Source organism: Ambystoma mexicanum, chromosome 6q (assembly GCF_040938575.1).
Source record: "Ambystoma mexicanum isolate Mex_15411 chromosome 6q, UKY_AmexF1_1, whole genome shotgun sequence".
NCBI classification, from domain to species: domain Eukaryota; kingdom Metazoa; phylum Chordata; class Amphibia; order Caudata; family Ambystomatidae; genus Ambystoma; species Ambystoma mexicanum.
In genome coordinates this window covers 1,426,016,905-1,426,042,457 of record NC_090937.1, presented here as the reverse complement: position 1 = coordinate 1,426,042,457, position 25,553 = coordinate 1,426,016,905, and the positions used below count along the sequence as shown (strand labels likewise).

Genomic DNA, 25,553 nt, shown 5'->3' with positions numbered 1-25,553 from the left:
GGTAGCCTGACACATGTTTCAAACGACTTGCTCTTCTACTGAGGCTAAAGGTTTGTGTGCATGCAAATTAGGCCAGTATATGAAAATACAGGATAATGTATGATACATGAGAGGGACCCAAGCAACAAAGCAAAAAACTAAGTGGGAGGTCAACACACAATAACACGTTGAACATGTGAAGTCAAAAAATATATCCATCACAAAAAAGCAATTGAATGCATAGTACCGAGGTAATTCAATTGCAAAACAATTTGTGCCAATACATATGGTAAGATGAAATGGAAATCAAATCAAGATATGACAAATGAATTAACACATTGAAAAAGAGATGGCGGTAGGGAAAGACAAAAATAGCAAAAGAATGCGTTAGCATGGTTAATCAAGGTTGGCCATCCGGTTAGTTGGTATGTTTCCAAGAAATTAAAACGAATTACCTGTACAGGGGGAATCCTATAATTCTGACACTATAACAAAAAATTAGGAGGGAAGAATAGTGTGTGAAAATAATTTGCCCGGGAGGGACCCTGGTAGCTGGAAGGGAAAATGGAAATGCACTTACCAAGGTGTATGGTTAGCGACAAAAACGAGAAGCGTATTTGCATAGAAACTGCAAGTGCAGAAGAAATTGGAGCCACGCACGGAGCAGCGAGCCCAGCAGCAGACGGGAAGATAGAGAAACAGACAGTACAATTGATTAGCAATTAGACGGCGGTGCGCGTCTGGCCACTAATTGAGAGTGCGCGTAGCCCCTCAGACAGGCTAGGGGTCTCCGCAAAGGTGCTGGTCTTACCAGCGTCTCGGCTGAAACTGTCAGCAGGAGCCGGGCGTGCGCTGCTCCTGCTTGCAAAATAAACACATTGCCAGACAGCCGACTGGACTTGTGGGTGGCGTGAGAGGGACGCCATCTTGGGTGAGGACTTGGTGCTGGGCAGTAATGCATAGGGATAATATAATGCGTGGGTCTGTTGCCCAAATGCTAAGGCAAACTAAAAGCCGCTATATTAGTCAATCTGTAGTTATGGATTGTGCTAAAGTAATGTTGAAATTAAATTAAATTACGATTGAGTATGATCATTGAGAAATTGTGAGGAGAGTCAAGTGTCACATGGGAAGAGTAGGAGTGAAAACGAAGCAAAACGAAGCGTGGGAAAAAAGATTACGATGGCCCATATTCTGTCCATGTGTCATCAGAGAACGGGAGGGGTGGTGGGAAAAAAACAGATAAAAATTGAATCACAAGTCGAAGCACGGGCTTAAGGTTGGATGCAAATCTACCCACTGATGGGTAAGTGGGATGAATTAAACCCGTGCGTCTGCCTCTGGGGTTCCCGCCTCGGTTGGGCTGGTAACTGTTAGGGAGAATTCTCTGTTTAGGCTGAATTTCCTAACCTAGTGAGTCCCCCAGCAGCTTTGCTGGATTTTTTGGGGTTTATTTTTTTCTCCTGCCAAGAGTGAGACTCTTTTACCCTCACTCTTGGGCATGATTTGAGTGTGTTTCTTTGACTCTAGATGTGTTTAATGGACTATGGGGTCTTTTACTCCATAGGGCTTCATGTGTTTTTGTGATGTGTGTTACACAGCACCCTCAGTGCAGTAACACAGGGGTGTCATAGTGACTCCCCAGTATAGACTCCATACCCTGGGACTGCCTACTGTCTCCCAGGGCATGTAAAGTCACCATTGACTTTACTAGTCTTGAATTCTGAACAGAACCAGTACAAACCATCATATTGTGGACGTACTGGCTGGGGCAATTTAGTTGCCCCGGGGTCTGTTAGTTGAGGGGGCACGTCTCCGTCCCCCCTGATCGAGTTTTGGCTGGTGGCAGTGGATACTACTTTTTATATTCAACCGCAAATATTTCTCTATGGGATTTTCCCATTGTTCGAGGCTACTATCTTTATTTAATTACGATAGCCTCGAACATACCGCCGGTTTATTTAATTGATATTAATTCTCCGGTTGGTATTTTTTTGCTAAAACTCGGTTCTAAAATGGCGTTTTTGTTCTCTTCTGTGACTCCAACCCAAGTCAAGCCCTTTGTTCCACTTTTTGGCAGGCTTCTCCACAGAAGCCCTCCAAAGTGGTGCCACTCTGTCTGGGGTACTTAGGAGGGGAGGAGGGGGATTTAGGCACCCTGGACTGAGTTGCCTAGGCAACTCAAGTCGCACTCCGTCCTGATTGGCTCAAGTGGTGAGCCGGCCGGCTCACCACTTAGCATGTTTGAGTGACAGCTAGGCTGAGTGAATGGGGGTTTTCTGCATAAAAGCAGGGCTTTGGGGACTGGAACTTCAGAAGTCGCCACAGGACCTAAGAATCCGACGAGGGAGAAGCTGAGCCGACCTGCTACGACGACACCACCGGTGGAGCCCTGCTGGACTGCCTCACCACTTTTCCCAACGACAGAGGAGATCTCCCGCCGGGGAGTCTTCTTCCTTTGACTGGTGGGGATAACCAGTTTCACCGTCTTTTCGACTTCCCGACGTATCTCGTGGCCGCCTTGCCTGTCCCAAGCACCCCGGCAACCGGGATACCACGTTTTACCACGACTGCGAATTAAAGGGTATTACCTTTAACCGGAATACTCTGCGGCTGGTTTCTTCCCTGGCAATGCAACGACCTTCATCTTTCCTCCAAGTCGAGATCTTCTCTTCCCCTGGACGACGACGAGACTTGCATCCACTGCCAGGAACAACTGGCATCGCTGGAGGATCCTTCCCGCTTAAGGTACCGTGTCCCGTCTGGCTTCCCTTGCCACCGACTGTACAGGGTAGATTTAGCCCCCGGCTTTCGAACCTGGGTTAGCGTGGGACACCCTGGCTAAGCGTTTCTGAGCCTCTCTAAACTCTTTTCATTTGTGCTCTGCTCTCTCTAAGAGTGGGCCCAGCCGATGGACTTTGGCTCACAAGTGACTTTTGCTCTTCTGCCTTGCTAATAGTGTTCCTAAATCTTAGAGTGGTGTACCTTTCAATATTCTGTCTTTTTCCCTCCCTTCTTCAGGAACTTATTGGAGTGCCATCTATAGTTAAGTGCTCACCTCTGTATGGAAATAAGTGGTGTAACTAAGACTTATCTGATAAGGAATAAGGGTTGTATATATTCTAATAGTAACTGTGTTTAGAGTATTTTACAATAAGAGTGCTAGAGTGTTTCAAACTGTGTTTTTAAATAAATAATTATATACTTTGATACCAAAGCTCTGGTCAGTGTTTGTATTATCGTTTCTGAGTGCCTATTGTGTATACTTTGCATACTGCCTAACTCTTCTGCTCAGCCACAGCTACCAGTTAAATCTGGGTGGTACAGACTGCTACCAAGTGGGTTTACTGCTAACACCTGTAGTCCTAAATCTTATCTTTTGCAGTGTTCCCTAAGAGAACTGCACAGGTTTCTGCCTAACAGTAACATTAATTATATATGGATTGAAAGCTAATTGGATGGCCAACATAAGTCCAGTTGAACGTCATTGATGGGTATCCATGACGGCATGGTTCCATGAGGTTAAAATGTAATAGCAAATGCTCATAAAAATACATATAATTCATTGTCTGTATTGAGACCTTGTGTGACAGTGCGGTATTGATAAATGAGGCGAGACTCTAATTGTCTCAATTTAAGGACTAGATTGCCCCCATGTTGTGGAAGGGTCACTTTCGCCATCCCAGTGAATTTAATTTGTGCCGTGTTGTCCATTTGATGGACGTGTTGCCAGTGTACCGACAATGGGTACTTTGAGTCAACCTGGGAAATGGATGCCAGATGTTCCCTTATCCTAATTTTTAACGGTTGAATGGTGCTGCCAATATAGCACTGTCCACAAACACAAATAATGCAATATACACAGAATTTGGTGTTGCAATTATTGAAAGATTGAATTCTGTAGGTGCCCAATTGGCCAAATTCAATTCTGCAGGTTTAGTATGCATAAGCACACATGGAGCATCCCCCACACTTGCGAAAACTTTAACTCGTTGGTGTAACCAAGTAGTTGTATATTGTGGGTTTGACATAAAGGAGGGTGAGAGGATGTTCTTGAGATTATTGGCCGTAGTGTAGATGAAGTTGGGCGAGTCATCTACCCAGGAGCCGATGTCTGTCGAGTTGTAGGATATGCCAATGTTTGACGATTTTATACAGGCTGGTACTATCTGCATTGTATCTGGTGATACATTTTAATTTGTTACTATGCGTACTTTGAGAGCATACTTTGGTAGTAAGCAAATCCTCTCTCGTCATGGATTTAACCTCACGTTGTGCTTGATCTAGGAGGCCGCTGTTATAGCCTCTTGTCAAGAAGCGATTGCGAATTAACGCACATTCCGTGATTAAATCCTTGTTTGAGGAGCAATTGCGTCTGGCACATACAAATTCCCCTTTAGGGATATTTTGTTAAACAGATTTCTTGTGGCAGCTGCTTGCATGGAGCACTGCATTGACTGATGTGGATTTATGATAAGTGTTTGTTACAAATTTATTTTCAGAAATGCTAATGGATAAGTCCAAAATATTAATGGTACTGAAGCTAGATGTGTGGGTAAATTGAATACCCCATGTATTGGAATTTAAGTATGACACAAAATCATTGAATCACAAGAGCCTATCCAAATCAGAAACACATGGTCGATGTCTTTTCCATGTGAAAATATATGGTAAGAACAAATCATTGGCAAACAGTTGCTCATAGTGATGCATGAATATATTGGCAAGCGCTGGAGCATAGCTGGCTCCCATTGCTATGCCTATCAGTTGTCTGTAGTAAGTGTTGTTGAACTAAAACTCGTTGGAGAGTGCACATAATAATCGTTCTTTGACCAATTCTATATGCTCAAAAAAGGAGGCCGAATGTTCTCGAAAAATATCATCAACACTGGCGATTGCCCTCTGCTGATTAATGGACGTGTATAGAGCCTTCACATCAAGTGTCACAAATAGCATGTTTGACTCCAGAGGACTTGAAGGACTTTGTCAGACAGAGATCGAGGCCCCAATGAGGGCCGCTATTTTCCATTGCAACCCTGTGACTCCTTCCTGAAAAAACGCCAGAGCGGGAGGAACCTCTCAGGTTCTCGCACCAGCACATGTACCGAGGCTAGTCCAGCTACCGGCCTCATGGCAGAGGGGGTCATATCCTTCAGGAAGCAGTGCTGAGGGAACGCAAGGTTCTTTTACTGGGTGTTCACCCAAGAGGCAACTTCCTTGTACCGGCCTTATTTCCGAGCGGGCGCCTGCACGCAGCACTAGCAGTGACTCTGCCGAGGGTGATACGCCTACCAGGCCTCAGCCTGAGGTGCAGGGTAAGCCTCATGCTCCACTAGCAAGAGTCTTGGAGGAGGTTGGGCCCAGGGAGCCAAGCACCACGACTTTGGCGTGTGGCATGCAGCTCGACAAAATGGCTGCCGTGCCAGACAACATGGCCACTCGTCTGATGCCACTCCTAGGAACGGAGCGAGTGGGAGAACGAGCTTCAAGGGTGGACTGGCATCAACCAGGTAAGTGGCCTACAGTTTATCCATCAGCAGCGCAGGGCAGGTTCCCCCTGCAGACCAGACCGTGCGCTGCAGCCCCCAGCCACTCTTTCAAAATCACCCGCCACATCAATATCACCTGTCACAAGACAGGTTCTTCGAAAGGTTCCTGGCGCTGATGCGAACCCCACAGATGGGGGACATCTTGTGGGATGCAGAAAGGGACTTGGTCCCTCTGGTCACTCCACCGGTGCCTATAGTCATTCCTCCCATGGCTCCGGTACCACAGGCCCCAGCGCAGCCCCCGCTGGCCTTTGCGGCTCCTTCGATTCAGGCTCCCCTGCCCCTCACAGTTCAGGTGACTCCACAACAGCGTCCAGCTCCGATCTCCACACCACAGCCCACGGCAGACCGCACTCCTCCAGCCGAACACTCTGGTGGATACAGATGAGGAGGACCCTGACACGCCGTCATCACACCGTCATCAGCAAAGGCCTTCCATGACAGGCTTGCAGGTTTGGCAACATATTTGGGCCATCCTCAACCTGAGGTCGAGCAGCCAGGGGAGGGCGGGGGTCTTGGCAGAAGTCCTCACCCTAAGACCCCCTACCAAAACGGGGATCCCGATGCAGAAAGACGTTGTGGCTTTGGCCAAAAAGGGGTGGTTCAAGCGACACTCTCCCCAAACTGTCAATCAGCGATTCAATGCCAAGTATAGACAGGTGGAGGGGGATACACTCTTGTTGGCTCAACCTCAATCATCGGTGATCGCTGCAGCATCACTATATTCTAAGCCTCAGTCGTCCTCGTCCACTTGGTCGCCTGCGCTACTAGGCAAGGAGGAGAATATCTTGGAGGCATACGGGAAGAAGCTGTACTCCAACGCCTCGCTGCACCTGCGTCAAGCCAACGCGGATGCTAGGCTAGCAGCTGTTAACCAGAGGCTTTGGAGCGGAATAGCACACTTCCTTCCAGAACATCTGGTGCAGAGCTAGGCACGTTTCAAGGCGGGTCTAGGAGAGGCCAAGCTGGTAGCGCAGGACATCATTTAGTCCACCGTGGCTCACATGGATACCTCTGGCCGGGCCATCTGCATCACCACGGACATGAGAAGGATGGCCTGGCTTCCAGGTACGCATATTGGACCTTCCGTTCGAGGATAGTTACCTCTTTCACTCTACCACTGACGAGGAATTAGATAAAAAAGAACAGCTCGCAAACTGCAAAGTCTGTATCCTACAAAGGCCATGCCCAATGCGTTCACCCAGTCAAATCAACTCTCCAACAGGGGGAGATCAGCGGTTTCCGGGGGTTCCAGGAACAGAGGTCGAGACAGACTAATCGCTTGCCGAATCAGCTTAGGTGAAAACAACTAAAAGTGGGGGAGCAAGGGCTTCTTCCAGTCCCCATCCTCAGCAGCAGATTCAGATGGAAAGAAAGCATGATGCGTCCCTTTGGCTCCACGTGTCTCCGGTAGGGGCAGGCTTGCCTTTCACGTGCATTTTTGGCACCAGAACTATGCAGGTCCCTGGGTCCTCTCCGTAGTATTCTCGGGATACCGCCTACCGGTCCCTCACTCTCCCCCTTCCTCCACTTCCACAGATTGGGACGGCAACTCTGTCAGAGATCCAGTCGCTTGTCGAGAGCCGGCAGTGGAAGACGTGCCAGCCTCCCAGAGAGAATTGGGCTTCTATTCCATTATTTTCGCCATACAAAAGAAGAATTGGGCTGGCCTGAGAGTTGTGTTGGACCTATCCACCCTCAGCTGCTCCCTCCCTCTTCAGATGTTCAAGGTGGTTACGCAGCACTCATTGCAGAGACACTATACAAGGGAGACTGGATGCGCTCCCTGGAACTGAAGGACACCTATATACACGTCCCGATTTGGCAGCCACCTTGCTCATTCCCCCGCTTCAGGATCATGGGCTGCCATTTCCAGTACAATGTGCAACCTTTTGGCCTCAGCTCAGCCCCGAGAGTGTTTACCAGACTCATGAATGCAGTGGTAGCCCTCTTCAGGGGCCAGGGCCACCATGTCTACCTGTACCTGGACGACTGGCTCGTCGGGCCGAGATCCCCAGAGGGGGGGGGGGGGTTCCCTACACTTCCTCCGCACTTATGAGCACACTCCACGACCTGGGGTTTACTTTGAACCTCAAGAAGTCTGTGCTGCAGCCCACGCAGATCCTCACTTTCCTGGGCCTCATCTGGGATACGAGCTCTGAGAGGGTCTTTCCCTCTGAGTACAAGATTACGGCCATCAAGAGGGCCACTATGCACTTCCTTACCAGACCAGTGACCTCGGCCTAGTGGTATCAACACTTACTGGGTATCATGGCAGCGGTCCTCCTGGCCGTGCCACACACGAGACTCAGGATGCGGAGGTTGCAGCTGCACTTCGCAGCCTCATGGAATCGGGAGACGGGCTCCCAAGGGGAGCTGGTCAGCATACCACATTCTATCCACTCGGACCTCAGTTGGTGGTCCAAGGACTGCAACTTGCAGACGGGCAAGTCCTTCCGGCAGCCGTCCATGCAGGTCACCATCACTACAGACTCCTCCTTAGAGGGCTGGGGAGCCACTCTGGACAGCCAGTGTCCATGAAGTCTGGACCTGAAAGGAGCAGGAGTCACATCAACTGGCTGGAACTCAGGGCCATCTGGCTGGCTCTCAGAGCTTTTCTTCCGCTCATTGGGGGCAAGACCGTCCTTATCCAGACCAGCAACTCCACCAGCATGTACTATGTCAACAACCAGGGGTGGGTACCAGGTCCCCTCCGCTGTGCAGCCTAGCGTTCAGCATGTGGGAGTAGGCCCTGGAGAACAACATCTACCTCACGGCCGTCCACCTCACCGGGTAGACCAACTTGGAAGTGGACAGGCTCGGCAGACTGGGTGTGGACAATTACGAATGGCAATTGACTGACCAGGTGCTGCGGGAGGTCCTCTGCAGTAGGGGGAACCCTCAACCCTGGATCTGTTTGCCTCCTGGACGAACAGGAAGTGCCATCAGTTCGCGTCAATGGTGACGCATTACAGATACGGTGGAACGGCATGACGGCCTACACCTTTCCTCCTACTCCCCTGTCCACAGGGTAATCCGCAGGATAAAGGAAGCTTGTCACCTCAGCGCCATGGTGTCCAGCGATTAGCCTCATGTACAAGCCACCCATTCACCTCTGGGTATTAAGCGCATATAAATAACCTATCATATCATGTTGCACCTATTTGGCAGCCAAAGGGGCCTTCAGAAATTTGGAGGACGAGGTATTCTCTTCCAACCCAATAGTCAAGAAACATCTGGTGGGCTCTACCCGCCCATCAAGAAGCCACACCCTGTGTGGGACCTCAATGTGATGTTTGGCACCTTGACGCACTAACCCTTCGAGCCGGTGGCTTCCCTGGATATCAGGCTGGTCACCATTAAGACGGCTTTGCTGGTGGTACTCCCCTCTGCTCGCAAAGTCAGCGAAATTCCAGGCTCTGGTGGCTTCAGAACCCTATTCCACTTTCCACAGGGATGAGGTGGTCCTGTGGGCTCACCTGGCGTTCCTCCCTAAGGTACCCTCCGCTTTCCATCTAAATGAGGAATTAGTCTTACCTACGTTTTTCGCTGACCCCTAGTCCGAGGCTCAGAGTCTTGCACTGTCTGGATGTTAGGCACGCTCAGAAATTCTATCTGGACAGGACCAAGAGCTTCCGCAAGTCAGACTCACTTTTCGTCACCTTTGGGGGCTCCAGACCCGGGTTTGAAGCATCCAAGGCTTCTATTGCACGATGGATGGTTGCGGCCTGTGAGGTGCTGCACAAGCCGCTGCCAGCTAACATGCCCGCTCAAACAGTCAGTGCCAAGGCCACAGCCATAGCATTCCAGCTGCAGATTCCGTGGCAAGTCGTAAGTAGGGCGACCACCTGGCCCACCCTTCGGCTTTCTGTAAGCATTACTGTTTGGACACCGGCTCTAAGTCAGACGCGGACTTCGGACAGGCGGTTTTTAGGAACTTATTTGCTTAAGGAGGGTCTCCTCTCTACCCTGGGGCTACATTCAGTTGTAATCGCACATGCAGTATGGAGGAAAGGGGACGGGATGGGACGTGAGAGTAATTAGAAGTTACTCACCGTAGTGACATACGTCCCCCCCCCCTCCCTAATAATACTGGTGTCATTAGGCAATGGTAAAATATTGTCGACACGTCAAGGTGGGGCGCCGGTGGGTGTAGTCAGGGTAGCGCATTCTCCCAGGGACGTGCACCTTTAAATTTAAAGGGGAAGAAGCTTTTTCTGGTGAATAAGGTTCTGTCTCCCGTCCCTAGGAAGGGACGCCCTGTGCAGTATTATGACACTCACTTGGTTGTCTGGTTATAAAGATGCACATAATTCTCTGTACTTATTGAAAGTACATGTAGTCTCCTTTTAAAGTGAAAATCATTCTTGCTTATTGTCATTCTCTTCCCTTTATTACTGCCTCTTTCTGATTCCCTAACCTTCTCAATACCAAAAATGTATACACAAGACATGTTCGCCTCATGTTCTCATTTTCCAATGCAAGCCCAGAAGATATCTTCATTCTTATTCTGATGTGTTCTGTAATGCTCTCCTTGAGCTCCTTTTTGGGAATTGCATAGTTACTGATGCAGTTAATAGTCAGATTGATCAATATCCTATTGCCACATAGACCCATATATTCAGATAAATTGGTCCTAGCATATTTGCAGTTATGCTATATCCAAAATTGATAAAAACCTACCTTGACAACATCGAACCATGTTTTCTTAATGACATTCTTCCCGGCTAAGTGAACAGGTATTAACTTTTCCTCAATCATTTTTGCTTTGCTGACCACAATCAAGGGATCTTCGCTCAAAAAAATGTTAACCATTTATATACAAGCTTACTCTGTGGCTTGCATTTCATTCTAAATCTGACTTTATGCTAATTAATGTTGCTGTGCCTTACTTTGTCAGCTATGCAATTACGTCTTTCATATGTCTGCTTCCTGAATCACTATTTTTTCATACTCTGTCTAAAAAGCATTTGCTAATTGATTGCACCTCTTTTCTATATTTGTTAGCCAAGCTGTTAATTCTTTTTGCTCTGATGTATTCTCCTAAAGTAATTTTTCTAATCGCCTAGTTTGTCTGACTGTAGCATGTAGTATAGTGGTTACCAGAGTACAAGTATTTGTATGCTTTTTATTAGTCTTACAAAATATTGTTATGCATATATGAAAAGCAGAATATTATCAGTAAAAACATGGGAAATGTAATTATATCAAATGCTCACATGTAATAGTTGAGTACAAATATTGAAATATTTGATGCAATGAAAAATCTGCATGTGTATGCCGAATGTTCACACAGTTTTTAAAATGTTGTTCTTGTTTACAATTTTGCTGCTTCTACAAAATGTATATAAAAAAGGAATGTCTGTATTAATATATGCGATTGAATATTTAATTCTTAATTGACGCCATATTGCTTAGTTACGGGGCAGTTGCCAACAATCTGACAGATTAAGCGCACTAGGACTTGGCCAGGATGGGTAGCAGTGTCATACTCATTTGTTCAAGAGCTGATCCTTTCCCACTTGGATGGGGGCAACTCCACTTGCTGATATCCAGACATCTTCCTGGCCGCACTGAAAGCTATTCTGCATGCAGCAACCTGTTTCATCACATGACTGAAGAAATACAATTTATATCCAAGGACAGTAGTACTTCTTGGAGTGGCATCTTCTGTACATATTTACACAATTCCTCTTACTTGCACAGACTGCTCTGAAGGATCCAGATGTTCATATGTTATATTATCATTCTCATGGGTGCCTTATTGGTTTGTCACAGATGTCACCTGTTGTCTCTGGATTTAATCTTTAAAATTGACCATTCCACGGGGTTCTTGAATGCTTTAAGCACCTAGATGTCCATTCGTCATTCAGAGATATGGATAACCATTTCTGTTTCTTTGAAGGCTTTCTTGAAGTCAGATTTGTAATGCTCTTGTTATATTTTGTATCTCCCAGCTTGGCTGAAGCAAGCCAATGAGCTCATGGAACCACCCTGCTATGTCACTGGGGTTAGTTTGCCATTAGGAGAGGAGGAGGAGGTGGGGGGGAGGAGGGAGGAGAGGGGGAAGAGGGGGGGATAGCAGGGGGAGAGGGAAGCTCCAGATGGATGGTGGCTGCTCAGATACTACATGTACTTGTATATGCTGTATTTAATTGAGTAAACACCCTTGCAAGGAAACTATGTATACATATCCTATTTGTGTGCAACCTGAGACTACAAGCTTTCATGTATGCAACCTGTTTCTTGATTTAGATTTGCCCTTCATTTCTCTTAGCTTAATTGTCAACTACTTTAGCGTCAAATGCCTCATGATGGTATGGCCTTTGTTTCTGCCGCTCATCCCAGAAGTTTCTTCCCCAATTATCTGATTAGGCCTATGGAAGACGGTTTTATCTCTTGGTTTCACCTTTTGCCTACCTTTGTGGGGTGAAGATGCTCTTTACAATAGTCCCTGAACACTAGGGTGGTGCTCCATGGAAATCTCTAGGCAACATTTTATAGAAACAACTGGGACAAGGGGGCACTAAAGGCCCCTGGCAAGTTTAAATTTTAAACCAAGCACATACAGGTATCCCCAACCAGGTTCCCTTCAGGTGCAATTCTGATTTCTGAAAGCGCAGAAATGTTGCTCTCAAGAAAGGCTTGAACTGCAATCGCAAAGCAGGTATTCATCGCAAAGCAGGTATTCATTTTTGATGTCTAAGGAATCTGACGCAATGTCAAGAGTAGTCCTTTTTTCTTGAATGGGCCAGACTTGTGAGTTTTCTTCCAAGTGGTCACTTCTGAGTGATCATGGGCTAATTGCTAAACTTCTTTTTAAGTTATCAATTGGAGCCATTCCAAAGTTGATGTGCACCATTTTATTAAGAGCCTATCTTTGTTGTAGTCTCCTGGAAGTCTAATAATTTTACTGTTTCGTCAGGTTTTCCCAGGATCCTTTATCCACCAGATGTTGGGTCCAAAACACACATGCACATTGGCTGATAATGCCCTGCTATAAAAGTAATTGTAAACAAGTTAATATGCAACCATGGTATGTATTTGCTACTATCTTTATCTACTAATGTAACACATTATGTTCTATTTTGTTTCAAGGTGGTGGCCAGCAGAAGTTTGTGATCCAAAACAAGTCCCACCAAATATTCAGAAAATGAAACATGCTTTAGGGGAGTTTCCGGTTTTCTTTTTCGGTTCCAAAGATTATTATTGGACGCATCAAGCTCGTGTATTTCCATACATGGAAGGAGATCGAGGAACCAAGCATCAAGGAGTTAATGGCATAGGAAAAGTTTTCAAAAATGGTAATTGCAAAAATATTTTTTTTGTGCTGAAGTTCTGCATGAAAGTACAACTGTTTTCTGAAGACACATATAAACTTGGCATGTTAATTCATGAAGTCAAGCTTGTGTTAAACTGTAATTTTCTGCTGTGTATTTTTGTATTTTTTTTTATTTATAGAACGCTATACACCAAAGAGCTGAACAAAGTTGAATCACAAACGGTACAATAACTGAAAAATGGGCATGTTAAAAAAAACAGCCAAATTAAGAGGACAGAATGTGGTCAATGTGGAGTGAAACAAAGGATAAAAAAGGGAACGTACAGGGAGTGGATTTCAATGCAACAGGGCCAGGAAGGATAACAAACCGAAACGGGGCTGAGCAAAGGGAGGAGTTGGTCTCACAATCAGAAACAGAGAGCACAAGCAGAGGAATAAGTGACCAAAGGTGAGATAGATGAGGGGAAAGGTTGTGGAGAGATTTGAATAAGAGACTAAGGAAGTCGCATTTAAATTGAGAATGGAAAGGTATCCAACAAGGAGTGTTAAGAGCTGGGGTAATAGACTTATGAGGAGATAGAGAAAAGCAGGCGGCGGCTTGAGGAGATATAAATGGATTTGAGAGGAGTTAGATAGGAAAGGGAGATACCAAAAAGAGGACAGAAACCATAGAAAAGATGTGAAAAAAGAGAGGAAACCAGAAGGTTACAAGCATGAAAAGAAAGAGTCAAGCCTTACGAATATTAATCAAGTGAGCACATCAAGAGTATGAAAGAGAAGCGATGTGGGGAGGAAAGGAAAGGGAAGGGTCGAGATGATAATCTCCCAGATTAAACGCTGAGGCTGAAATAGGGAGAGATGGGGGTGAGGGGGATAGAAGGCAGGGGTGAATAGAGGAGGCAGGAAATTGGATAACCTCCGTTTTGGATGAATTGAGAATAAGGTAGTCTGCCATCCATAATTGGATGACTAGAAGGCAGGATGATAGATTGGCATGGATGGAGGAGGAAAAGGAAGCGAAAGAAATAGCTGGGTGTAATCAACATAGAGATGATACCCCAAAGGAGGAGATAATGGAAGCAAAGGGACTGGTATAGAGGGAAAACTGAAGAGCATCCAACACTAACGCTTGTGGGACACAATGATATAGTGGGGCTGTGTAAGTGGTTCCTATTACATGAAACGCAATAGGCACTATCAGGGTTAGGGATCAATCCCCCTTTAGTCTCTCACATCAATGAGAGCACCTTCTGTCAATGGGAAAGAAGACAGTAGAACTCATAGACGAGTTCTTCCTACCAATGTACCCCTTGGTTGTTCGAATGCGACAATCCAAGGTGTGGAAGACCGGGAATTCCACCTCGACCCACCGGCTGCAAATCAAGAGACACGGTTAGCACTTTAACAGTATATGCAAGCAAGGTACTACTTGAACAAGTAAACGTGGCTAACCTCTGAGTCAAAGCAGACCAATATACCATACCGTAGACAGTACAGTGCGCTGTGTCAGTGTTTTCGGAATCAGAGTAAACCTAAAACACAGTACAGAAATCAGCAAAAGGTGTTAGACCAGGGCACAATAGAGCACAGAAACAATCACCCTTACCAGGTTGTAGTCCCTCAGTGACACAGATGTGGAATCTGGAAGTGAAGAAATGTAGGTGGAAGATATCCTTTAAGTGAGAGAGAAATCCTTGAAGGGGAGCGAACAGAATGGAAAATCTATGAAACAGTTCTTCCCCGACGGCACCAGGACACCTAAGAAAGGTGCTGCAGTAGTCTCTAGTCCATGTAGAACAATACCCAGTGTTTTTGCCGTTCGTGCGGAGCATCCAAAATACCTATAGTAGTTTAAGGTTGAAGAAATGCAGGCAGTGTTTTGTGGAACCAAGAAGTCTCAGGTCGTGGAAGCAGGCAAGGTCGTTGTGCGGGCAGTGTTTTGTATGGTACGTTTGGGAAACTGGCAGTTTGTGTAAGCAAGCAAAAGTATTCGGCAACAGGCGGGCGTAGCAGGGCAAAGGGAAATCCAAGAGACAGTCCGTATGGCAGGCAAGGGTCTAAATGTTACGAAAGCGAGGTACAAAATAAGGGCTCAGGCAACTGTGTGGTCCGAAGGCAGAAATAGGTCTTAGACAATGGAACCTCGAAACGGGAACAAGAATTCACGGAACAAAACCAGCAACTACTTCATTCAGAAGCGCCGTTCCGCTGCAGAGGGAGTGCTTTGTGTTCAAACCAAATCACGTGATTGTCCCCTTGCGTGTGACAGGTGATAGATCAGACGGTCAGACTTCCCTAGTTTCCATGGAAGGGTATGCTTCTTCAATTTCCATGGTAACATATAGCGAGAATGGAACTGCGTTTTCTTATACTGTGGGAAAAGACGTGAACTGAAACGCAGCAGAGTTTTCCTTATCATTGGATGTTTCCCTGTGTCGGAGCTTGTAGCCTCACCATTGGTAGGGTGTAATCTGGGAACAGGTGATGTAGAATCAAGGGGGTCAGACCCACGAGAGGATGGAATCCTGACAATCGGGAATGATGCGTTTTACACCAGTCGAGAAGAGAGCCTAAGAAACCAAGAGAGGAAACTGAGGTGAGTAGAAGTAAGTGATCAACCGTGTTGAAAGCAGCCAACCAGTCGAGGAGAACTAAGAGTGAAGAGTGCATAGTGTGCTGAAATAGAGGGTCACAGACAGAAAGTAGAGCAGCCTCCGTAGAGAGTGTGAAAACCATATTGGATGTGTACGAGAAGAGCTAGAAGTGATGAAGTAAGACATTTCTGAATAGGATACTTTATTCCAGGAGCATTGGACAGGGAGGGGAGAAGAGATACAGGGCCATTGGTTTGAGAGAAGTAAGGGGTCCAGCGAGGGTGTCTTGAGAATCGGGAGAGTTGTTGCGTGTTTTAATGAGGAGGGAAATCGGAAGCCTGGAGTGACGTATTGAATGTGGAGGTGAAGAAGGGAAGAAGCAAAGGGGTATGCTTTAAAATGAAGAGTGGAGGGGGTCCTGAGGCGCAGCAGTGGGTTATGCCTTAGCAAGGAATAGTGCAACCTTGGAGTCAGTGAACGGAGTAAATGAGGAATAGGAAAGACCAGCGGGAATTGGAGAAGGACAGGAGTAAGAAGTAAAGGGAACAGTAGCAGAACTAAGACTGATTACTTTAGAGGAGAAAAAAGTTGCCAGGTTGTTGGCAGAGAGAGAGGTGGTTGTGGTAGGATTAGAAGAGATGGAATGCAAGATATATATATATTTTATTTTATTGAATGTTTTAGTTTTTACAAAACTTTTCCACTCAAATTGTAATAAAGATTATTTTCCTTTTGTTTTGTACGTTTTACATTACTCTCAGTACAGATTAGTCTATTTAAAAAAAGATAAAACAGAAAAAGGACTGATTTAAGGTCATATTTACATTTCCTTAGGTTTGATTAGCACTCAAGTTATTACCTTCCATTATTTGAGTTACAAAATTGAATGACTGAAGATTAATAAGTTATTTCCTGCCAATATAAGAGTTCATCTTTCAATCGGCTGATATTGTGTTGATTTTGGCAGCATGTCTCTGAAGACATTTCTCTTCTTGTCTAGTGTAGTACATTGCATAATGATGTGGTATATGGTCACTGGCTGATTTTCAAGTTTACAGATTCTACAGTAGCCGGCAGCTGTTTCGTCTTTGTCAGGAATTCTCGGATTGATAATATTTTAAGACGCATTGTTTGTTGTCAGTGTACTAACTTCTCTGATATCTTCACGTTCTAGTGTTTTCCGACAGGTATCTTTCTATAGGTTCAGGACTGTGGCTTTTATTCATGTTTCTTTCCCGTGTAATATTTCGATGGCTGGGATCTTGTCTGCTAAAAGGGTCTTTCTATGTAAGGCTATAGACTCCCAGGATTTTTCAGTTTCTAGTGATTGTAGAGCCAGTACATGGCATATTCGCGGTGCCGTATATGTTGGAGGCAAGGATAGTATTTTCCTCCATATTATCCCTTCTAAAATCGTCCATATATCTTGTGGTGCGTTTAGCATAGTCTCAGAGCCATATGTTAGGATAGCCATGATCTTCTGTTTGTAGAATGGAGTTACGGGTTTTAAGGAGTAAACGCCTTATTTGCAATGAAGTATCCGTCCTTGACGTGAGAGAGAGAGAGGGGGTCTTTTTCTTTCAGGATGTTGACCCATTGTTTTGCTGTTTTAGACTGATTTATCATTACTCCCAGGTATTTCATTGTTGATACTGTTTCCAGGTTTTTCCTTCAAGGTGTATTGATATGGTGTTTTTGTTTTAGGTTTGATGTTTGCGCAACGGTCATTACTGGTTTCTTTTTAACATTGATTTAAAGATTATTAGCTCCCATATATGTGCTTAGGTTGTTAATTCTTTTCTGCAGTCCCACTTGCGTCTTATCGATGATTACTAAATAATCAGCATATAACATGTATGCAATTGAAGTATTATTGAGTTTGGGAGGGTTGGCAAGAATTGACTTTCGGGATTCCATTAGATCCTAAATGTACCGGGTAAATAAGGTTGCTGCAAGTGGACAGCCTTGTTTTGGCCCATTAGCTTTTAATATTCCCTTAGTCAGATGACCTGCTTGTGATAGCCTTATTTTGATAAACGTGTTGGTATAAAAGGGCTTTTATAGGCTATAAAATGTTCGCAGGATATTTTCAGTTCTCTTATTTCTGCCAAAGTTTTGCTCTGTTGATGGCGTCAAACGCATGCTCCAAATCGATAAATACAGTGTGGATCACTGTTTTGTCTTTGTATGCTTCCAGTTTTAAAAGGTTTAAGAGCATCAGATTGATGTTTGTCCCCACGTTTTTAACAAAGCCTGTTTGTCTTGGGTCGAATCTTCTGGTCGCTTTTGCCCACATTGAGTTTTTGTTGCAGCAAGAAGGCAAAGACTTTCATTAAAGGGTGTAAAAGCGCAATTGGTTGATGATTGCCAGGGTTTGTCCAGTCTCCTTGTTTGTAAATGGGTACGATGACAGCTGTTTTCCAAGTTGGTGGGATTGTATTGTGATATTAATCAATCTAAACATTTCTATTCAAAAGTTCGCCCATTGAACCGGGTTTTCCTTCAGTTGTGCGTTACTAAGTCCGTCAGGACCAGGTGCTCTCGACGGATTATGTTTTTGGATATGATTACGGATATCTGATTGAGCAATTTCGTTTGATTGATCTACTTCAATTTGATTTTCATCGCTTGTTGAAAAATAGTTTGTCCATGCACTTTCAGGGACATTCTGGATCATTTTCCCGTTTTGATGTGCGTTTTCGTTTAACAATGTCCATAGGTTTTTGGTGTTTTGATTCCTTAGTGCTCTAAGCATAACTTCCGCATTGTTTTGCAGTAAAATTGTTTTTGTATTTTTAAGCCAGTTTCGATATTGTTGCTTTAACTTTTTGATGTTACTCAGAGTATGTGGTAGATTTCTCTTCTTTCCTTAAATTTTTGCAGATTTGCAGAGTTCCTTTTTCTTTGTAGCAATAAGAATGTTACCTGAATGATTATGATGTTTCACTGTTTCCCCTTTTTGTTTAGTGGGGAACATGAATGGTTTCAAAATCCATTGATAGTCTAATTTGTCATCCTCATGTCATGGTGAATTTTTGAATACGTCGGATAAAGTTTCTACTTGTTTTTCTGAGATTCTTAAGCGTGTCCATCAGCTATTTAATTCCAAGTTTGGCGGCTGGATTTTGTGCGCAAGGGCTATTGATGCATACCATTCAATTGTTATTTTATTATGGTCACTGTGTGCATTGTAGTTTGCAAATTGTAATCTGGTTTCTGCAATGCCATCAGAAACGCAGATGTAATCCAGTATTGCTAATGAGTGGGTTCCTCTCCATGTTGGTTTAGGTTTTTTTTATTGTCTGTATGATGTTAGTTTATCAACACGATTTGTCTTTTAACCATCTCTTTGGACCAAAGTTGGCCACGTGGGTTTAGCTTAATTTGGTCCAATTCCTTACCATCCTGGGTGTATAAATGTATGTTGTGGTCTCCACAGATGATGATTTCTATTTCTTTTTATTTTAATCGAGTTTCCTCTGTCGCAGTTAAAACTGTATCAATAAAACTAGAAGGTGCAATCGCAACGGGATTCCAATAAAGATTGAACATTTCTCCAGCATTGGATCTTTCATGGATTCAAATGCTTAGAATATTCCCCGTCAGACTGGGACCCCTCGGTACACATATATAGCCGTTTCCTATAGGAAAACTTCCGACACTTTTGTGTCCTATCTACGTTCTTTTAGGGCCCGCCTACGCATACTCCGTAGGCCGTCACGGTATAAGAGGCCCGCCCCCGCAGCTCCCCTTCAGATTTCAACCGTCTCCAAAGTAGTGGGATCTCCTCCTATTTTGTACAAGGTTGTGTACTTGGAGTTAGGTGAATTTTTCCTTCATGTCAGGAAAGGCGCTGTTCCGTCCGTGCGGGACGTGCAGCTTGAAAAAAGTTTACGAGGGGGACATATGGATTGGATATACTGTCTCCACCCTCATCATTCGGCTGAAAACTGTGACATATGCAAAGGGTTTTCTCAAAAGACCCTCAAAGACCGAAATCGACGGCTGGTGGCATGGTTGAATGATGGAGCGGAGGCATACCCCCCTTCGGAGGTAGGCTCCACACAATCGGCGAAAACATCATACCGCGCTGTGTCGTCGGAACCACCGGCGAAGAAATCTCGACCGACGGAAAAAGTCATCTGAGTCATTCAGCTAGAGAATCTTCGTTGAGAAAATCGTCATCTTCGTCAAAAAAGCATGACAAGAAAAGGCCGAAATCCTCCTCGGGCGATCACCATAGATCGACCACGAGTCGAGTAAAAGCAGGCCAAGTGTGGAAAAGGCGGGACCCCCTAAACCACCTGCTAAGCCACCGTCGTCGATGGCGGTCCAGTCATCGGCCTCCACCCTACCACTGACGCATGTGGTATCCACCGTCCCACTGACGACTGCGACGGTGGCCTCGTCAACAGAGGTTCTACAGGAAGCCTGGAGGCCTGAAGTTTTTGATCCGATCCCTCCGGATTCTTTACTGCAGGAACAGGCAGTGTCGCTGTCCTCGGGGGAAGACGAGAGCGGGAGAATAGCTGGCCCGGCAGACCTCGGGCTACGAGTGGTTGACAAGTCGTCGACGAGGGGATCCGGAATTCCGGTGTCTACCCCTCTTCTCAATCCTCAATCTGTTTTGTCGTTGGAGATTCTGTCCACGCTTCAGTCTTTAGTACAGTCGTTGGACCAGAGACTACCTCAGGTAAACCTGCCACAGTCACCCGTCGATGAGCCGGGCCCGTCCCGTCCACCGACTCACTTACGCACGCCAGTCTCAGCACCACAGGCACCCCAAGAGGAAGGTGAGTCTGACAGAGGAGCCATGTCGGATATCTCATCATCCCCCTCCAGGGATCCAACCTGGGAGTCAGAGGTGGAGTTAGAAACCCCAAGAGGCCGGCTCACCCGTCCCCCCCGGACGATATTGCATCATTCCATTCTATGATGGAGAAGGCGTGTAAGGAATTTGGATTGTCCCAGGAAGAACAGAAAAAGGACTGTTTTTTGTTCCACCACATGGGTAAGAGAAGGAGGTCAGTGTTCTCAATACCCATACTAGATCATGTGTGGAAGGAGGGTTTGCAGACAATGCGTCACCCCTTTTCGGAGCCGGCGGTAAAAGGACGCCTTGAGAAAAAATGTAAGGCTCCAGAGTCTACCCCCAAGTGCTTATCCTCCCAACCAACGCCTGAATCGGTGGTGTCGGCGGCAGCGGCGAGGAAATCGAAGGCCCAGCACAAGTGCACGACTCCGCCTGAAAACGAGGCAAGACGTCAGGATGCCTTCGGCAAAAAGGTGCTATCCGTGGGGGCAACTACAGTAAAGGCCGCAAACTCTCTGGCTATTGTAGCCAGATACGACAGAGAAATGTGGCACAGGCTGGCTCCGTTGCTGGATCATCTTCCGGAAGAGCATAGGAAGGCAGCGATGTTACTTGTCCGAGAGGGTGAGGAAGCCTCCAATCACGCAATAAAAATCGCGGTTGACCTCGCTGAATTGGGCTTCAAGCAAGTCAATAATGGGGTCGTGTTAAGACGACAGTCATGGCTTAAGTGTACCTACTTCAGGCCAGAGGTACAATACAAAGTTTTAGATATGCCCTTTGAGGGAGACCTTCTATTCGGAGAGAAAGTAGATGAGGCCCTAAAGGGAATGAAAGAGGACTCGGACACGGCACGTTCATTGGGTGACCACCAGAGTGGCCGAAGCTAAATGTTTTTTTGTCCCTTTAGAGGGGCTTCAGGTAATTCCAGATTCTCTGCGTCAGGAGACAGATCCTTTGGTAGGTCGGCTTACCCCTCCCAGGGATATAGGCGAGCTTCCCAAACTGCAAACCGACGCCGGAACTTCCAGACTTCCAGGAAGAGACCATCCTATCCGTCGTCGTCGAGTGAAAAGCAAAATAAAGATCAGCAATGACGAGCAACACACCGTTCTGGGGGGAAGAGTATCAGCCTATGCCGACGAATGGGAACGAATAACGACAGATCAATGGGTGCTGGACACAATAAGGAACGGGCATTCTCTACAATTCAAGCACAGCCCTCCGCACATTCCACCTGCGTTCACCGCTCATTCCCATCTGAGGGTACTGCAACAAGAGGTAACACTCATGTTAGCAAAGGGCGTGATAGAATTAGTTCCAACATCACAGAAAGGTCAAGGAGTCTACTCAAGATACTTCGTCGTAAAAAAGCTGAACGGAAAATGGCGTCCCATTCTAGACTTACACGATCTCAACAAGTCATCAAAGAGCCTAAAATTCAAAATGCTCACGCTGCAAGAAGTGATCCGAGCCGTCCAAGAAGGGGATTTTCTAGCGTCCCTGGATTTGCAGGACGCGTACTTCCATATTCCAATGTGTCGGAAACACAGGAAGTTCCTGAGGTTCGTGATAGGGCGGACTCACTACCAGTTCACGGTTCATCCCTTTGGGCTCAAAACCCAGAACGTTCACGAAATGCCTGGCACCAGTAGCGGCCTGGCTAAGGAGGCAAGGCCACCGTGTATACCCATACCTCGACGACTGGCTCGTAAGGGGATCCTCCCCAGCGTCGACCAACACAAGTTTGCAAGCCACCATGCAACTTCTACAACAGCTGGGATTTGCCATAAACTTCGAAAAATCCTCTCTGCGGCCATCGAGAACGTTGGTGTTCCTGGGGGCACAGTTCGAGACCCAGTCGGAGCTAGTGAAGCCTTCCCTCGACAGAACCTCAAAACTCAAGCAACTGGCGAGCCGACTACGGCGAAACACCAAGCTCTCAGTGAGGAAATACGTTTCGGTCCTAGGGGCCATGGCCTCCTGCATCCATCTGGTGGCAAACTGTTGCTTATTCATGAGGCCAGTTCAGGAGTTCCTCGCGGACTGGTGGACACAGGCCCAAGGATCGTGGTCAGACAAGATAATCTTCGACGACGACAAACTGCTTCGGACCCTTCAGTGGTGGCAGAGTTTCCACAATCTGAACAACGGTGTACCCCTACAGAAACCGGCGTTCCAACGAACCATAGTCACGGATGCGTCTCTAACTGGATGGGGAGCTCACATGGGCACTCTTCAAACGCAAGGTTGTTGGTCTCAAACGGAGTCACTCCTACACATCAACGTGTTAGAGCTCAGAGCAGTGCGATGGGCCTTGAAGGCGTTCCTACCACACATCAAGGGATCGAGAGTACGAGTGCTGACGGACAATACGCCGGCCATGTTTTATTTGAGAAAACAAGGAGGGACGCGATCCAAGACTCTTTCCATGGAGGCCCAGAAAGTATGGCATTGGGCATTAAAGCACGAGATTTCCATCGTGGCTCACCATCTCCCGGGAGTGAGGAATTCGCAAGCGGATTCCCTCAGCAGAAGGATGGCCCAGATACACGAATGGGAAATGGACACAGTTCAGCTGGCGAAAGTTTTCGAGAAATGGGGTCACCCCCCACTGGACGTTTTCGCAACGAAGGAAAACGAGAAATGCGAACAATTCGCAAGCAGATGGCCTCAAGAGGGTTCCATGGGGGAGGCGTTCACCTTCCAATGGACGGACATGTTCCTTTATGCTTTTCCTCCGTTTCCCCTCATACGGAGGACAGTGCAGTGGATACGCAGGTACAGTTGCCGGGTAATTCTAGTGGCACCGTACTGGCCGCGTCAACCGTGGTTTTCCGACCTGCTTCACCTGTCGCTGGAACATCCAATAGCGTTTCCGAGAGTCCCGAACCTACTGTCCCGGGACAAAGGTACAGTGTGGCATCACAACCCGGACAGTCTCAACCTCACAGCCTGGCTCCTGACTTTTCGGAATTTGGTACCTTAGACATTTCGGAGGATTGTCAGAAAATTCTACAAGCGGCTCGGGCCCCTTCTACCAACAAATCTTACACCTATAAGTGGCGAAGGTTCTGTGAGTGGTGTCGAGGACAAGGTGTAAATCCGTTGAAGGTGACTCCGGAGCAAGTTCTACCTTACCTGCTTCACTTGGCAGAGGGGGGTTTATCTTTCACATCGATAAAGGTGCACCTGGTAGCCATCTCTAGGTTCACGAGAAAGAGACAGTCGCCTCCTCTATTCAGCGACAGACTTGTGAAACACTTCATGAGGGGCTTATTTCAAACTTTTCCCCCAGTAAAACGTTTCCCACCAACATGGAGTCTCAACATAGTGTTGGCAGGCTTAATGAAACCACCCTTTGAGCCTATGGCCACGTCGGACATGAAATTCATATCGTGGAAGTTGGCATTCTTAATTGCCATCACGTCAGCAAGGAGAATCTCGGAACTGCAAGCGTTGGTCGTAGACCCGCCATACCTAAGATTCTTTAAAGACAAGGTGGTTCTGGCAACTAATCCTACTTTTGTTCCGAAAGTTCCTACAGTGTATCACAAACACTCGTCCATTGTTCTCCCTACTTTCTTCGCGACCCCATCATCGGCAGCAGAAAAAGCTCTTCATACCTTGGACGTTAGAGGGCCCTAAAATTTTACCTACATCGTACACAAGAACTCGGGTCTACTCGACAACTGTTCATCGCGTATGGTCCGTCGACGAGAGGAAAGGCAATTTCTAAGCAAGGATTGGCTCGATGGGTCTCGTCGACGATTGCGTTTTGCCACTCCAAGGCCGGAAGGCCGCTGCAAGGGCATCCTAGAGCCCATTCTACAAGATCAACGTCCTCCTCAGCAGCATTATGGGCAGGAATTCCGTTAACGGACATATGCCAGGCTGCGGCATGGTCAGTGCCCCACACGTTTACCCGCCACTACTGCCTTGCCAGGCAGCATGCGGACGAGGTGCAGATGGGAAGAGCAGTCCTGCGCCATCTGTTTCAATAAGGTAAGCTCTACACTGTGGAGAGTTTTTTCTACCTGTTGGTGACCGTATGCTTTATGGAGGTACAGTTATATGGGTAAACTTATTTCTGGTGTACCTATGCATTGTGTATTGTGGTGAGGGTATATTGCATTACATTCTCACTGCCGTCTTTGGTTTACTGCTATACAATCTATTCTAAGCATGTGAATCCATGAAAGATCCAATGCTGGAGAAGGGAATAGTTTCTTACCTGTAACTCCATTTCTCCAGCATTGGTATCTTTCATGGATTCACATGCGCCCGCCAGCCTCCCCGGAATGCAATGTATATGCTTGATATGTTTGACCCTTCCTTCTTTGGAGGGGCCGAAATCTGATTGGGAGCCGCGGGGGCGGGCCTCTTATACCGTGACGGGCTACGGAGCATGCGTAGGCGGGCCCTAAAAGGACGTAGATAGGACACAAAGTGTCGGAAGTTTTCCTATAGAAAAAGGCTATATATGTGTATCGAGGGGTCCCAGTCTGACGACGGGGAATATTCTAAGCATGTGAATCCATGAAAGATACCAATCCTGGAGAAATGGAGTTACAGGTAAGAAACTATTCCCTTCCTAGCTTCTGTTGTCTTGACGTCTCGGTTTGACTCTGTCTTATATTGGACAATGGTGATTTGCTTCCAGTGATTAGGGTTTGTTGATTGGATTATTTGAAACGTGCCGTCTAATTTAATCAATGTTAGTAATCCAGAGGCGGGGCGGCCCTTCGCTTGGGTTATTGCAGGATTTATTAACACTTCATATCCTTCAACTATTGGGGTGGATGATGGCCATGTTTGTTGTAAGCTTATCATTTGGTGCTCCTGTAGCTAGTTATATTCATCGTGTGACATATGTCTTGAGCCCCTGATATTGCAACTACAGGGGGTCATAGTTGAGATTCCTGTGGTGTTTAATTGTTATTCTGAATGCTCATCACTCGTGGATCCTTGGCTTTCCGACTCATCCTATTCACGCCTAATTGGGTGGTCATAAAAAGTAGAATTCCTTTGTGGTATTTATGTCCTGTTCTAATTGCTTAATGTTTGCTTGTGCGCTTCTTCGTATGATGAATTTTCATTTATTTTCCTTGGCTGCCCTTCTATTCCTTTTTTGTAGACAACCACACATGTGAAGCCTAATTTCATTAGTACATCAGTTTGATCCAGGACCCTTGTTAGAGGGTCAAGTGTCTTAAAGTGTGTAAACACTTGGTAAGTTTTTCATTTTGAGCAAATTCCACAAGGTTTGTCGGATGAATATATTTTCTTTAAATGCGGGATTGCTTGAAATAGTCTCATTACTTTGGTTCTATTGA

General features: G+C 46.2%; 1 protein-coding gene across 4 annotated transcripts in view; it reads left to right on the top strand.

Annotated features, from left to right (window-relative positions):
- The window catches only part of NSD2 (nuclear receptor binding SET domain protein 2), a 1,742,450-nt gene that overhangs the window by 1,045,536 nt on the left and 671,361 nt on the right, over positions 1-25,553 (top strand). For all 4 annotated transcript variants that reach the window (XM_069632133.1, XM_069632132.1, XM_069632134.1 and 1 more), the window contains exon 16: positions 12,627-12,832. In XM_069632133.1, coding sequence (XP_069488234.1) covers positions 12,627-12,832 — 206 coding nt within the window. The remainder of the gene's footprint in view (positions 1-12,626; positions 12,833-25,553) is intronic.